At 47.5% G+C, this 16,965-nt stretch overlaps 1 protein-coding gene and 1 pseudogene across 1 annotated transcript; both read right to left on the bottom strand.

The window, feature by feature from the left end:
• Positions 1 to 3,058: 3,058 nt before the first annotated feature.
• On the bottom strand, positions 3,059 to 3,952 carry LOC123084033 (probable LRR receptor-like serine/threonine-protein kinase At3g47570; annotated as a pseudogene).
• A 10,721-nt stretch (positions 3,953 to 14,673) lies between these two features.
• LOC123082540 (phenolic glucoside malonyltransferase 2-like) lies at positions 14,674 to 16,038 on the bottom strand. Its single transcript, XM_044504859.1, has one exon. It carries the CDS (start codon positions 16,036 to 16,038, stop codon positions 14,674 to 14,676), a length of 1,365 nt encoding a protein of 454 aa, XP_044360794.1.
• Positions 16,039 to 16,965: the final 927 nt, after the last annotated feature.

The raw sequence follows: 16,965 nt of genomic DNA, 5'->3' as shown, positions 1-16,965 counted from the left end.
AGAATGGTTTTACATAAAAGACATCCCCCTCCCGGATCCTATTCGGATTGGCCTCCCTGATTTCGACAATGCTCCTTTGAAGAAGCGCCTAAGCTGGCGTCCACGGAGCCCCCAGGAGGAAGATGACAGGGACGTTCTTTACCTGATGAGCCGGATAAGGTCGCTAGCTCAATCCGGATTGACCATGATCGAGGTCATGGCCATATGCATTATGCGGGGGGTGTAGCCGCTTCAGTATAGAGGCCACCCCATGTGGGATTTCAACGGGGAGGATGATGCCACCCGCTGCGGCCGTAAGGGGCCGGAATCGGTTGCTGCTCTAGTAAAGATCTTTTCCACTTTGTACAAGGGAGAAGAGGAGGAATTCCTCCGTGTCAATCCACAGGGCGGATTTTCTATGTACAATCCTCCGAGCTGGGTAAGCTGACACTTTTTCTTGCCCATCCGTTCCATATTCCCATAGTTAAGTATTTCATCTTGCGATTTCAACGCAGGAGCTGCGCAAGGCCGTAAGGGAGATAAACAGCCCTCCTCCACAACCCGAGGATCCGGAACGGTCCCTCGACCCGGCCTCCCAAGAGGATCCGGACATATCTGTGGAGCTAATCGATAGGGTATTTTACCAACTGAGCAACGACAATGCCCTGGTGGCCATTACGGCCGATTACCTTGGGCTACTTCCAGCCTCACAGGTAACTGAGACCAAAGTCCCATCACTTCGAAAAGGATCCGTCCTTGCGTATTTTTGATTACCGTATACCAACGGTGTTTTGCAGGGGAGGCCCTTGAGGCGGAATGCCGAGCCTGCGGCGACTAGCCAACAAGGGCTGCGAGGTCAGGCAGGCTGAAAAGAAACGCAGTCCGGACTGAGACACCGGCGCAGCGGTATGGCGCGCCGTCTTATTCCAAGATATCGTTCTCAGAGGCATACTAACGCCCGTGCTTTCTTTAGGAAAAAGAACGCTCGCCGGTATATCCGGAGAGGTCGCCAATCGCGCCTCCACCAGCCAGGCTCCAAGGCCGGATCCGGAAGCGGAAGCGAATACAAGGCGCGCGTCGGACGCTCCTCCGACAGAGGATGCAGACAGACTGTCCGCCAAAAATTCCGAGGTGGAGAGTGCCATGAACCACAGGCGTCGTCGGGCCATTCTCCGTGACGCTTGTTTCTCCCAAGAGGCATTGGATGCCTTCAACTCGGGAGATGCGTACCTCCGTGCTGCTCAAAATGGTCTAGCCAGAGCCATGGAGCAGTATGTAAAGGACATACAGGTGAGAAAATTTGGTGATTATATATATCAGTAGCCCCTGAGACTTGAAACAATTAGAATAACTGATTTAAGGATCATTTGTTATGCAGGTTCTTACAGAAAAGAATACCCAACTGTCCCATGAGCTGGAAGGGTGCAAAGCCCAACTTCAGGCCGCACTAGCCGCAGCAGGAGAGCCCAAGGAGACCCCCTCTGGTAATATATGCTTCAAATGATAAGTATCATGTAAAGTGCGTCGTATATGCAAATCTGACAATAAAATTGTAGATGACGCCGAAGTAAATTCAGATAAGCAACACCTCCTACGCCAGCTAAAGGCCGGTGAGAGCATGCTGACGAGGGTGAGGCAGGAGAAGAATGATCTCCTAGATGCCAACACCCAGCTGGGCGTGGAACTAAAGGATATTCGTGCCCAACTGTCGGACTCCGTGAAGAAGAATCGGCGGCTTCGACGCGGCATTTTTAGTAAGTGCTTGAACGAACTTTGAAAAAAGTTCGGCGACACTAGTAGAAAAAGGGTCTAATGTGAGACACACTAGTGTGGGTTTGAAGTTGGCCCGGCACTAAAGGCACCATATGCATTAGTACCGGTTCGTGTTGAGCCTTTAGTACCGGTTCGTGCCACGAACCGGTACTAAAGGGGTAGTGGCAGGCTGGCGTCAGGCCGGGTCCCCACGAGCCCATTTAGTACCGGTTTGTGACACAAACCGGTACTAAAGGTCTAACCTATAGTACCGGTTCGTGCCATGAACCCACACTAAAGGGGACAAGCCTTTAGTGTGGGTTCGTGCCACGAACCCACACTGAAGGGGGCAATTTTTAAACTCTACCCTCCCCCCCATATCGCCTTTTCAGTTTTGCAAAAAAAACAAAAGAAAATTAAAAAACTTCAAAAATTAAAATCCTTCGAGACGTAGTTATGTTACTACATCTAGTAGTTAGGGAAATTTAAAAATATAAATTTAGACATGTTTTGCAAAAAAGTGTAATGAAAACGTAAAACGGCTATAATTTTTGCATGCGATGTCGGAAAAAAATGTATAATATATCAAAATGTAGGGAATTAAAATCCGCATCCGATTTCAACCTACGGAAGTACGCGGCTAGACGTGCGTTATAGTTTATCCATCAAGCTGGCTTACACAGCTCCTGGCGATCTGATCTAGAGTTCAAAAAACCAACATGCGAAACATGAACTGCATTATTGTTGGATGCATTGATCGAGGCAGAGGTTGGGGTTATCCTCTTTTAAAATCAACAGAACAAATTAAACCATCAAAACACAGGTCTTGTTACTAGTAGTGGTGTAGATTAATTGTGTTTTGTACCAGTTCCCTGTTGGAGTCACTAATTCATAATCCATTGATGTTAATTTGCAGAATCTAGCTTCGTAGTGGAACACGTAAGCATACCAGGACCTGCTATCCTGCACTGGCACAACTGGGTTCATGAATCTGAGGAACTTGGTTGTAACACGAGGCGTGCAAATCAACGAACAGGTGGGTGAGCAGAGCAGGATACACACACGAACAGGTGGAATATTTTGGTCGGCACTACACCGCCTGCCTTTCTGGTGTCTTGACGACATGATAAGGTGTCAAGGGAGGATGGCTTATGCACATGGCCTATGTCCACATTATTACAACAAGAACTTTTCGAAACTAAGGCAAGGTTATTACAAGTATTAATAATCTTAACAGAATCTGCGCACCGAAACAAGGTGCATTGCGACACTCCGTACGTGCCCACTGAAGTTTGATGATGTTGCTTTTTTCATTTCGACAAATCAGTCATGGGGCAGCACTCCGTTCTGCTGCTGCTGCTCCTATGGCTTTGGTGTACTCCACTTTGATCTTCTTCAATCTCACGACTACATTGCTCATGGTTATTCTCTGGTCAAGCGAGTCGCTGGAGCAGAGTAGGCCCAGCTCAAACATCGGCACAAGAAAGCCTTCCAAGCTGACAGTGGAAGAAGAGTCATGTATTAGCTGGTCATCCACGACATGGACAACCTCCCTAGGAAACGCCTCCAGCACCCACCGCCTGAGACTACGATCTCCAACAAAAAAGTCATCCTTGGGTCTCTTTCCAGTCAAGACTTCAAGGAACATGATTCCATAGCTGAATACATCGCTCTTTCTCGAAGCTTTTCCAAGGGACCCATACTCTGCTCATGGAATGAATTCATAAACAAAACGGAAATTAAATTATGACAAATGACACACAACTAATTAACGCTTACATTAAGTATAGCATTTACATACCTGGTGCCATGTAGCCAACTGTGCCAGGCATGCTCGCATAAATCACAGAGCTATCATCACCAAGTAACAGCCTTGCGATGCCAAAGTCTGCGACATGTGCTGTCATGTCATCATCGCACAACACATTGCTTGGCTTCAAGTCACAGTGCAAGACCACCTCATGATGCTCATGGTGTAGATACTCCATTGCCATGGACACATCGATCATGATGTCCAACCTCTCTAGAACCCCAAGTTCCTTGTGGCTCCAGAGGAGTGAAGGAGCGTCTCTAAGCTACCATTGCACATGTATGGCAGCACCAGTGCTCTGAAATCAAGGTTCGAGCAGGTGTTGAGGATCCTTACCAGATTGCGGTGCCGCGCCATGCGTAGCACACCATGCTCGGCATCGAAGCTTCTAATGGCTTGTTCCAAATGCATGTCAAGAACTTTTACTGCAACCACCACACCATTGCTTAGTTGGCCCTTAAAATCTTTTCCAATGCTTCCAGATCCCAACAAGTTGCTGTCGCTAAAATTTTCAGTGGCATGAACGAGGTCATGGTAGGAAACCAACTGATGGCCGATCATGTCAACCATACCTGTAGAAACTGCCATCCCTTGTTGCTTCTTGATTTTCTTTCGGATTATTACATATATGCATGAAGATACAACTCCAGTTACTACGATGATAGTAGGGAGCAAAATTTTCAACATGTGGTCTTTTGTTCTTTGGGTAGTGTTACTTGGACACTGTGAAAATCCTAAAGCTGAAGCACCACATAGGCCCGAGTTCCCCATCAAGGATTGTAGACTGATGTTTGAGAAGACACCTCCTTCTGGTATGCGGCCTTGTAGCTTATTGAAAGAGAGGTTCAAACTAGTTAGGTAGGTAAAATTGGTAAGGTACTCTGGGATGGTACCAGATAGATCATTATGGGATAGGTCCAAAGTTTCCATGCTTTCTAGCTTGTCAAAAGAACGATGAATCAAATTATTAGAAGAATTGTGTGATAGGTTCAGGTAGGCTATCATTTGGAGTTGTCCAATTGAATCCGGGAGGCTACCAACCAAACGATTGGTAGAGATATCCATGAAGTTAATTTGTTTCAGATATCCTATATCAAGCGGTAATGTGCCGTTGAAAAGGTTTTGAGAAAGATCAAGCTGGAGAAGACTAAAAAGATGAAATAAACTTGGCGGTATTGTGGATGATAACCGGTTATCGGCTAATTCCAGGTATACCAACTTGCTGAGGTTACCAATGCCATCTGGTATGCAACCAGTGAATTCATTATCATTGAGGAACAAAAATTCTAGATTTTTTAGCAATGTAATCGGAGATGGGATGGTGCCTAGCAAGTTATTTTCATAAAGGTCAAGCTCTTGTAGATTCTCCATTTTCATGATGGATTGTGGAATTACACTATGTAGTTGGTTTTCTGAAAGATCTAGCACAATGAGACTGGTTAAATTTGAAATCGTAGGTGGAATTTCACCGACTAAGTTTATTCCCGATGCATTGAAATATTGCGGCTGGCCTGATAAATTTCCTACATATTTAGGGAGGTTACAACTAGTGAAATTATTTGATGCGATGCTAAGATATTGGAGCCTTCTAAAATTAGTGAACATGGACAAGAAGTTGAGATCTCCTTGTAGGCTGTTTTGTGCAATATCGATATGCACCAAAGAGTGCATGTTTCCAATTGTTGAAGGTACCGATCCAACCAACATATTAAATGCTAATCCCAGGTATGCTAATTTCGATAGGTTACCGAGAGAAGCTGGAATAGATCCCGTTAGTTGATTATCATGTAGACTCAAACCCGAGAGTTGACCTAGCTGTCCAAATTCTACTGGAATGCCTCCGGTTAGATTGCATTTACCGAGGTCTAGGGACATTAGCAAAGTGAGGTTGCCAAGTACAACAGGGATTGTGCCGACAAGGCCATTTTGACTCAAGGAAAGGAATATGAGATTAGTCAGCTTGCCTAGCCATGTTGGCACAACACCCCCAAATGAATTAGTGTCTAGTGAAATAATTTGGAGGTACCGACAAGATACAAACCCTAATGGAATCTGACCTGTGAAATAGTTTTCAGCGATGGCAATTACTTCCAGCATCGGGAGACTAAAACTTTTATTGCTAGGGATAGGACCAGTTAGGTTTAGGTTGGCAACAAAAGACATGGTATGTAGCTTGTCAACCAATCATGCCTTGGTTCAGTGAGAAACGTTGCTTTTCTGGCATGTTCCAACTCCCAATTAACGGGTGGTGCTTTCAACGCCAACTCTTTGTGCGTTTAGTGCAAACCCACTACACTAATGGAATATCATTCTGTTTACCTTTCTCTTTTACTGCCTGCTTCGTACGTACATGCGGTTGATGGCCATAGACAACGTAGCACATGCGGTTGTCAAGGAAGACGGCGTTGATGGCCATCCAGAGCGAGTACACCGTGTGCTCCCGCGAGGGGGAAGGGTTAGCGTTTTTGGAAAAAGAGGCAATACCCCCGGCCTCTGCATCAATCGATGCATGCAGTCATCTTCTTAATAATGAAATAACAAAGTCTTAGGGTCACTAGTAGCCCATAATTAAAGTGCCAAACGAAATAAAACAAAAGAAAAAGCCACATCAAGCGATACAGATCAAACTACGATGCCTATACAGCTAGTCTATTATCAGCAAGCCATCCAAATCAGTTGAAGATAGCTCGTGCTATCGTCTCCCAACGGTTGCACCTAGTAACCAAAAGCTCTCTGGAGTCCACATGAGTGAGTAATAACCACATACGGATCCACGTTGTAGCTCTGTAGATTACCTGCAAAAAGCTCATGAAGTTTGTCCCACTAAAAATCATATCATTTCTAGTATTCCATATCGCCCAAAATAGTGCACATATCCCTATCCGAATATGTTTCGGTGTATGTATGTCCACTCCATTGAGCCATGTGCCAAATAACGTGTTTATGCTCGTTGGGGAATGTATGTTGAAAGCTATATGAATTGAACACCATAATAATTTTGCAAGTGAGCACTCGAGAAAGAGGTGCTTAATCGTTTTATTGTGATCACAAGAACACCATCTGGAGTTACCGATGTAGCTTCTTTTAAGCAAATTATCTTTGGTCAAAATGACTTCTTTGTGAGCAAACAATATGAAAATCTTAATTCAAAGTGGAACTTTGATTTTTCATATGTGTAAAGACCTAGACAATGGCCCTGAATCAATTAAGTCCAGATACATAGATTTCACTGAAAAGATCCCGTTCATAGCTAACTTCCAGTGAATCGTATCCTCGTGGTCCAATAGTTGAACTTCCATCAACCTGCGGACAAGGTGCAACCACGCATTCCACCAATCCCCTACTAGGGATCGCCTAAATTGGATGTTAAGCGGTACCGAATTTAATACGGTGGCGACAAAGTCATCCTTTCGTTGCATAATACTCCCTCCGTCCGGAAAAAGTTGTCTCCATGGCGTTTTTGCAGAAAATCCCTTCCCAAACTCCCGACACAACCCGCACTCCTCGTCTTCTCCAATCGACACACCCCGCCACTCCGACACGGCGCATCGACGCCGGAGCTCCCCTGCTCAGCTTCGCCGTGCTGCTCCCCTGCTCTCCCGCGCGTCCTCCTCCGCCACCGGGGATGCCTACGCCACCGCTCCCTCCTGCCTCGCGCAGCTCCCCTGGCCCCCTTGCCTGCCTCCCAAATCTCCCCTCTTTCACCTCCAAAGTCGTTTCTTCTTCCTCCCGCTGCGTCTTCTGCTTGCGCGCGGCGGCGACACCTCCTCCTCGTTGCCCCCGACGCCGGAGGAGGCACGGGGCAAACAGCAGTGTCTCGCGCTGCACTTGCGCCACCTCGGGTGCGCGTGGGCCTATTCGCCGGTCGCCACCTCGGCCGTGCGCCAATCTGCAAAGGAGGAGGAAGGGGATTCCGTTCGCCACCAAGGCGTACTGGGTATGCTCCTCGAGTCCCCGCTCTTCAGGCCCCTCCTCACCTCCCTCATCAAGAAGCAGAACAACATGACGCAGGTCCTCTCCTCCCTTGTCAGGATCCAAGAAAGCTCATCGGCGGCCAGGCAAAGAGAAACCAGAGCAGGGGCCTCTATAATCAAGGCCAAAATCTCATCAGCATCCACATCGTAGTTGCCGTCGACGATCAATGCTTTTAGTGAGGAGGAGGAGATCTTGACATTGCCGGTGGTCAAGAAGTAACAGTTTTCCAGTTGCACCTCCTCCAGAACAGGGCAGCGGGAATTGATGTGGCTCGCAAGATCATTCAGGTTGAGATCGTCAAGGTTGGAAAGACGCAAGATTTTCAGCCGGCAAGGCCATGATGATGTACCAATATCTTGGAGGATGGTGCTGCGGACCAAATCCCAATCCCAACGCCCCCAAGTTGCGTGCAGCCGGAAGTCTTCCAGGAGCGTCGATGTCAAGGCACGGCACGGCGCGCCAGAGGTTCCTCCACCTCGTGGACAGGACGCACGCCTGCACCATCTGCAGGGCCTTGAGGCGCGACAGGATGGCGTGCAGGAGTTCGTCCGGCAGCGCGCTCAGACGGTCGTCGGCATGGCGCGTACGCTTCGGCACTGGCCTTAGTATTTCCGTTGGTGTCGTCAGCCAGCTCGCAGGGTAGGAGAAGATAGCTGGTCGAGATTAATCTGCTGATTGCAGCGGCGGCGCCGCCATGTGCAAGGAGAGGGAATTGGGGATCTGATATATGTCTATCGCTTTTTTTTCCTTCCATTTTACCTATTGCTGGGTAGGCATGTTGCGGGCAGGTATTAGTAGATACTCCTTTCGTTTCAAATATAGTGTTTTCTCTATTTTCATTCTTCAACTTTGACCGTAAATTTAATCAATAAGACCGACTGCGACGGAAGCAAAAGTTATACTAATGAATTCGTATTCAAAAGAAGTTTTCAATTATATAATACTTTCTTCCGCCGCAATCGGTCTTGTTGGTTAAATTTATGGTTAAAGTTGGACCTCGAAAAGTGCGGGCATACTATATTTTGGAATTGAGGGAGTAGCATTGTATGACACGTGCTAGGCAAACTTACATTATTTATTCATTTATTATTTATTTTTGACATGAAGACAGGATGGTTCACAAGGCAAGGCCATAGGAGAGGCACACGCCTCGTATTTATATCTATAGATGTGCCCTTATTATTCAAAAATGCTACACTTACGCAAATCTGTCACGGGCTGATCTTACGGACCCCTTACTCGCCAACCCCCCTCCCGATTTTCACCGCTGGGCCCCGTCCTTTCTAATCTTCTCCAACCATATTTTGACACATGAGTCCGTTTATGGGCCAACTGTCCACGCCTGCAAAGATGCGTTTTTTGCCGAGCTTATCTCCCACAAGCCTCCTAATGGGACTGCATGGCTGGCCCTTGGGGATTTCAACCAAATTTACCGTGCACGCGACAAAAACAAGAGAATCTTCAACCGGCGTAGGATCAATCGCTTTCGGGCTGCGCTACAATCTTGTGAGCTCAAGGAAATTCACCTCCAGAATCGGCGCTTCACCTGGAGCAACGAGCGGAGCAACCCAACTCTCTGCAAACTTGACTCCTTCTTCTGCAATGCGGAGTGGGATACGACCTTCAGCACCCATGTTCTCCATGCTCTGTCATCTTCACTCTCCGACCATTGCCCCCTGCTGGTTGCTGATGATAAAGGGCCCAGGAGGCCTAGATCCTTCAAGTTTGAAAACTTCTGGGCTTCTTTGCCTGGCTTCTCCGAGGTAGTGCAAAAGGCCTGGGACGAGCGAGTCGGGCACTCGGAGCCGTACCAAGTTCTGTACCATAAGCTAAAAAAAACTGCGATCCGTCTATCTGAGTGGAGCAAGAACTTGTTCTCCAAGGCTAAGGTTCAGCTCCATGCGGCCCTGCTTGTGATCCTCCACCTCGACACCACGCAAGAGGAAAGGGCTCTCTCTCATGAGGAGCGAGACTTGCGCACGAGACTCAAGCGAAGGGTGATTAGCTTGGCGGTTCTTGAGAGGGCTAGGAAGAGTCAATGTGCTCGGTTGGCAAACTTGAAGTATGGGGATGCAAACACAAAATTCTTCCACCGACGCATCAATGCCAGAAGGAGGAAAAACCATATTCACCGGATCAAACACGTGCATGGGTGGGTGACCGAACACAAGGAAAAAGAGAAGATCATACATTCCCACTTCACTGAGATCATGGGTACAGGATGCAGTAGCAACAAAGACTTCAACTGGGAGGAGCTTCGAATAGAGACCCATGACTTGCACGACCTGGGCAACACCATCACGGAAGAGGAGGTTTGGGAGGCCATAAAGGAGATGCCTAGTGATAAGGCGCCCGGTCCGGATGGCTTCACAGGGATCTTCTTCAAGAAGTGTTGGGGCATCATCAAGCTTACGGTCATGAGAGTCATCCAGTGTTTTGACTCTCTCCACACCTCCAACCTGCATTGGCTGAATTCTGCCAATGTTGTGCTATTGCCCAAAAAGGAGGGAGCGGAAGGCATATCTGATTACAGACCTATCAGTCTCATCCACGCCATCGCAAGAATAATTGCCAAGGTCCTTTCGCTCCGGCTGGCTCCACACATGGACTGCCTTGTCTCCAACGCGCAAAGTGCATTCATAAAGAGGCATAGCATACATGACAACTTCATGTGCGTTCGTAATTTTGCTAGGCGCTTACACAAGTGCAAGACCCCGTCTCTCCTTTTCAAGCTGGACATAAGAAAGGCTTTTGACTCCGTCAAGTGGGGCTACATGTTAGATCTCCTTCAGTGTTTGGGTTTCCCGGATAGGTTCCGGGCTTGGATTGCCGCACTCCTATCCTCGTCATCGTCTCGTATTCTCTTAAATGGCATCCCCGGCCCTCCCATTAAGCATGGGAAGGGGTTCCGGCAGGGGGACCCCATTTCCCCCCTGCTTTTCGTCATCGCAATTGATCCGCTGCATAAGATTCTGGATTTGGCAACCCGGAAAGGCCTTCTTCACAAGATTCGTGGGCGGGGGCCTACGGTGAGAACCTCCCTTTATGCGGATGATGCTGCTGTTTTTCTGGCTCCTATCAAAAGGGACGTTGACAATCTTGCTTCCATATTGAGAGGCTTTGGCGAAGTGACAGGTCTATGCACCAACTTTCAGAAAAGCTCCGTGGTGCCAATTCGATGTAGTCATTTTAATCTTGGGCACACTCTTCAGAGCTTGCCGGCATCTCGTGCTACTTTTCCGGTGAAGTATCTTGGCTTGCCTCTCTCTGTTTGGCAGCTCAGAAAGGTGGATTTCCAATACCTTGAGGATAAGGCGGCGAGCAAATTGGCCACTTGGGACGGACAAAATATCACTACCATCGGCCGCACGGCACTTGTCAAATCGGTCATTTCATCCCAAGCGACCTACTCAATCACGCCTCTCATTGTGCCGCCAAGTACGCTCAACAATCTAAATAAATTGGAGAGGTCGTTCCTATGGTCCGGTGCGGATAAGACAACGGGAGCCAAGTGCAAAGTCAATTGGAAAATAGTTTGTAGGCCAAAGGAATATGGTGGCCTGGGGGTACTCAACACCGAAAATTTTTCGCGGGCTTTACGTCTTCGTTGGCTATGGTATGAATGGAAGGAGCCCCACAAGCCTTGGGTGGGGTTTGGTAACCCTTGCACCGCCGAGGACCTCGAGTTTTTCTATGCCTCTACAACTATCACTGTGGGTGACGGTGCAAAAACACCGTTCTGGGACTCACCTTGGCTATTTGGGCGGAAGCCCATGGATATTGCTCCATTAATCTATGAGGCTTCAAGGAGAAAGAATTGGAAGGTGCGTGAAGCCCTCTATGAGAATGCATGGATTCTCAAAATCAATCCAAACACTGTTATCTCCATTCGCCACATTAGCGAATTCTTCACTCTTTGGATGCTTGTTCATGACTTCCCTCTTGACGACCAAGCCGAAGACGACATTACTTGGAAGCACGCGAACGATGGGATCTACTCGGCGGCCACTGCGTACAGGGCTCTGTTCCTTGGATTGACTCTCTCTCCCATGGACCGTATGGTTTGGAAGGCTTGGGCACCCCCCAAGGTAAAATTCTTTGCGTGGCTTGCCCTGCAAGACCGAATTTGGACCGCCGATCGATTGGAGAAGCGTGGTTGGGTCAATTGTGGTCTTTGTCCACTATGCAAGAGAGAGCAAGAAACGGGGCCACACCTCTTCTTCAAGTGTCGTTACACTCTTAGGCTTTGGAGATCTATCATCGAGAAGCTTGGGCTACCTCACGTCAACATTCCCGATTGGCATCTTGATGAATCTGTCAAGGAGTGGTGGGTCAAGCGTACCGATGACCGAAACCCGAATTGGCATGCCATGTCCTCTCTCGTCATGCTCACCTCTTGGACCATTTGGAACGAGCGAAATGCTAGGGTATTTCGGCAAAAATTTGCGCCGCCGCCTATTCTCCTCCAAACCATCATTGCTGAGGCAAAGTTATGGGTTACTGCCGGCACCAAGAAGCTAGGGACTATCATTGTATGTGAGTAATTGCCATGTCGTTTGTATGGGGTGTCATGTAAAACTCTAAACTCTATCATCTCCTTATTTAATAGATGAGGCAAATCTTATGCCTCCGTTTCGAAAAAAAAAACACATGAGTCCGTAACATCTGTCCTGTAGAAATATGTCCATAAGTCTAGCATTGTTGCCTTGTTATTACACATCTAAATGACTTAATCAAGCATAAAACAGAAAAAAAAAAGAAAAAAAAACACCCACACGAATCTCTGCATAAGATCAATTACATAGAATTTAGATGTGCAATACTTATGGCGCATCTCGATGTGCTTTAGTAAAACTGATCTAGATGCGCCCTTGTTATTACACATCTAAATGACTTAGCGCAAAACAGAAAAAAAAACACCCACATGAATCTCAGCGCAATACTTATGAACACACGCCTCGTATTTTGGTAGGACTAAATTGACTGATCAATTCCACCGAGCTCCTACAATGGCCAACCTCCCGTCCCCGACGACGGTGTACGAGGCAAGGCTCATTGAGATCCCGGGCTACTCCAAGCTGTGGCAAATGACCCCCGCCTCACTGTCGACACGTTGCTCTTCCGCGGCCAATTTTGGCAAGTCAAGATGTTGCCCTGGGATTTCGTCAAGGGTATACCCGACTTTGTGTCTGTCTTTGTCTTTACTCGTGGGCATGGAACACTCTCTGATCCAGGCGCCAGCATCACCATACATATCCTGGACGAATCCTGGTCCTGGGAGCGCACCGCCTTCCACGAGGTGTGCCAAGTCACCGTCGACAACGGACTTGCGGGCATGAGGGTCATGAGGAGCGAGTTGGAGGCGGCATCTTGTGTCCACAATGCCAGGTGCACTCTCATGTTCTTCGACGCGAAGAAGTACAAGAAGCAGCAGCGGGCAGCAGCTAGGGCAGAGTGGTGGCGACGGATTAGAAGCAGCTTATCCAAGAATATTATACTTCTAAGGAGCAACTCCAACCATAGATCAACAAGCTCGAAGTCCAAGCCTAACAAGGTGCAGAGAGCTGTCATTGTGGAGCAGCCGAGAACAAGGTCCAGAGATCTTATGTGATCACCGCTAGCTGGCTGTCGCTGATGAGGGCATATCAGCTGATCAGTGTCCCTGGCTACTCTAAATTGTCGGGGATGCCTCTTACCTCCTCGGTGACTCTCCAGAAGTTTCGCTTCCTTGGTCACAACTGATCCGTCAAGGTCTACCCCGACTGGTTCAGCGAAGGGTGTGCCTAGACTTAACCAAATTTTAGTCAAGTGACACAATATATAAAAAAAACCTTATTTTTGCACATATCTTCACCTAAGATCTCATGAATATAGCATCAATTAAGACTCGTTAAGTCTCAGCCGACTGAGATTTAGCAATCCCGTTCAACGAAATGTCAGCCGACTTTTTCACCTTGTATATAATTCTTTCATAAAGTTGGTCAAACATAAAATGTTTAACTTATGAAAAAACTAATATGCACTGTGTTTTAGAATGGAGAGTGTACTGCAATACAAGAACTTGACGTCAGCCCATCAAAAAGGATTCTTCTCATCAATTAATAAATACTAGAAGGGTTGAGTGCGCTTTGCTGCGCCGCCGGTGTCGTTGAGTTTCTTTTAAAAAAAATACCCACTCTGTTTTAAAATATAAGGTATATTACTTTTTTTGAAAAGTAAAACCTTTTAAGTTTGATCAACTTTCTAGCGAACTATATAAAAATCGATAATATCCAAATCGATTAGATTCGTCATGAAATGAATTCCCTACTTTTTTTGTTCAATATTGTGGATGTCGATATTTTTTGCTCTGAACTTGGTCAAATTTAAAGATATTTGACTTCTCAAAAAATAAGACCCCTTATGTTTTGGAACTGATGAAATATCCAGTTTGACGGGTGGGGAAGATGATGGAGTGTGTTTATTTTTATTTATAATGCGGTGATTTGATGGGCCCTTCGTTGTGTAGTTTTGTGTTATCTACTAACCAATGTATATTTATGTGTGAAAATTTCGGCGTTGGTAACTGCATGTACTAGTATCATATGGTGGTGCTTTTTTTTCTAGATGATGGGTGGGTCCGCGGGGATGATATGTTTTCATAGACCAGTTGTTGTTGTTTGATTTGAAAAATCGTTAGTCCGGTCAAAATTGTAACCAAATTTAAAATTGAATACCTCAATTGAAAAAAAAGAGCTTCAAAATTAGGGAACATAGGAAATTAAAAGAATTGAATGGGAAAGCTCTTTGAGAAATTGTTGAGTAGGTCAAAATTGGGTGACCAAGTTCTAAATTGAAGAACTCAATTAATTTTGAGGCCATGAAAATTAGAATGTATAGTGTATAGTACTCTCTCCGTCCCAAAATTCTTGTCTTAGATTTATCTAAATACAGATGTATCAAGTCATGTTTTAGTATTAGATACATCCGTATCTAGACGAATCTAAGACAAGAATTTTGAAACGAAGGGAGTATAAAAGAATTGAATGGGAGAGCTTTGAGAAATTATTGACCCGTTCAAAATCGGGTGACCGAATTACAATTGAAGACCTTAATTGAACGTAAGTGGTCTCTTTAAAACTAGGGAGCATAGTGTTATAAAGGATATAGACACGCTCTTACATGCCGATCGCATGCATGGCATCGGCAAAGCACCGCTGGAAATGCTGCATGCCGCCCGCAGGAAACGTTAGTCCCACCTCGACACCACCATCGCCGTTGCGTGCATCTGCCACCGGCATCGCGCCAGGCATCGCTCCAGACACCGCCACCACCTTTGCCGGCCTTCCGAACCCAAAGTCGACCTGATACACGCGGAACCTCGGCGACCCCACCACGAACATCATGCCGGCCTTTGCGGCCTCCATCACCCTCTTGCCGCATCCGTCCCACCTCTCCTGCGACCCCTCACCCACCACTTCCTCGAGCGCGTTCGCGATCGCCGTGAATGCCCGGAAGAGGCCTCCCGTGCCGGATGCCGTGAGCTCGTCGTGGCACGCGACGGCAATGGCCGGGATGCTGCAGTTCCCAAAGTATGTGGCGGGGAGGGGCGGCTTCAACCGCGCCCGGTGATCCACGGAGAAGAGGAAGTGGGTTGTTTTTGCTTGGCTTTGTTCCTGTTCCTGTTTGGCTCGGTAGTAGCAGGACCAGATGAAGCTGTAGGCGGCGAGCGTCGACGAGCATCTCCGCGGCGGCGCACCGTGCCTCGTCGCCTCTCCGGCGAGCGCGTCCTTGATGGCAGTTAGGATTTCTTGAGACAGCGTCAAGGTGGCGACGAGCTGGTCGTCGGGGACAGAGGACACGCTGGTGGTCACGAACTCGATCTCGTTGCCGCCGCTGGGCATTCCTTGGCAGTAGATGTGGTAGAGGCCCCTGGGGTCAGCGACGAGCGTATGGTCCAACACGGGTGGCGGCGGCATTTCGACAGCACCGTTGCAGAGGGCGGCCCAGGTGTGCAGGAGGTGGGTGGAGCTGGCGTCGTCACCGGCGGTGTGGTGCATAGTTACGCCGAGCGCGAGGCCCCGCCCACCGAGCAGCACTGTGGCCTGCAGGGCGAGCACGGCGCGGCCCTTGGGAAGCGACGGCACGAGAGGCGCGAGCATGGCGACCTGCACGGGGCCATCGCTGGTGAGATCGTCGATGTCGGCGTCGTACTCGGCGACGGTGAAGGAGACGCCATCGCCCGGCTGGTAGAAGAGCTCGTAGCGGTTGGTGTGGGGGGCGAGACAGACATGGCCGGCGAGCGGGTAGAAGAGGTTGAGCGCCTTGGAGAGGGATGCCCTGAGGTCGGAGAAGAGCTGCTGGACATTGCCGTGGTGGTGGTGGTGATCCTGGAGACGGTAGAGGAAGAGGCGCTGGACGGGCGGCCCGCGGAGCCATTTGACGTCGAAGAAGGTGAGCGGGAGGGAGTGCGGCGGGAGGTCGTCGTCGGATGGCGTGACAAGGGCGGTGTGCAGGACCCGGAGATTGCTATCGGCACCCATGTTGTTGGATGGATATGATGGATGTGCATCGTATATTCGTAATCACTATTCCTATATATAGTGAATAGTGATAGTGCATGTTATACACTGTAGGTGCAGGAGGCAGGTGGGTAGGTAGCAGCGTGGCACCTCCAGTATGTCATGGAGGGAAGCACGTGATGGGTAGGTAGGAGTACGTAGCAGCGTGTCACCAGCTTGTTCTGCTTAATTAGACATTTTGTTAATCTGCGTTGATCCGTATGTGGTCGCTATTCACTCTGACAGAGGTCAGGGAGCGTTTAGTTACTGGGTCTACCCGATGGAAGATGGTAGCACGGTATATTTTTAACCGGTTTGAATGGCGGTCATGTAATAGCATAGACATTTAGTGTTCCTACCTTTTTATGCCAGGCGGTTGTGTCTTTTCTACTATTGTTTAGCTCTTTGTGAGCCTTTTTTTTCTTCCTTGTTCGAGACTTGGAGACTTATGTTGAACCTTTAGCTTTTTAATAATATTAGACGTATGCATCGTTCTGATGCAGAGGCTGGGGCTATCCCTCTTTTTGAAAAAAAGCATTTTCTTAATGATACTTGCTTTTGGAGGCACAGCTCCATCGGGGCGTCAATTTGCAATTTCCAAACATATTTCTATGTTTCAAAAAAATCTAAAAAAACACATATAATGTACACACGAGTAATTTTTTTGGACGAAATATGTTGAAATGACGGCTGTGAACAAAAACTGGGGCTCTTTAGCACATGATACTATTCATTCTTAAAGTCCATGAATTTATTTATTTTTGTACATGTTACATTTCAATGTACTTCATCTTGAATCTTTACACACATATATAATTCATCCTTGTATACGTATTTGTTTTCAGAATGTTTTTAACCAGGAAGTCTGAATTTTGAATTTTTATAAAATTTCAGGCTCCATGGAGCCCG

The sequence above is a fragment of the Triticum aestivum genome, chromosome 4A (genome assembly GCF_018294505.1).
Source record: "Triticum aestivum cultivar Chinese Spring chromosome 4A, IWGSC CS RefSeq v2.1, whole genome shotgun sequence".
NCBI lineage: Eukaryota > Viridiplantae > Streptophyta > Magnoliopsida > Poales > Poaceae > Triticum > Triticum aestivum.
This window is presented reverse-complemented; position numbering and strand designations above follow the sequence as displayed.

Coding starts and splice junctions, on each gene's coding strand:
- LOC123082540 (XM_044504859.1), bottom strand. CDS start 16,038: ATGGGTGCCGATAGCAATCTCCGGGTCCTGCACACCGCCCTTGTCACG.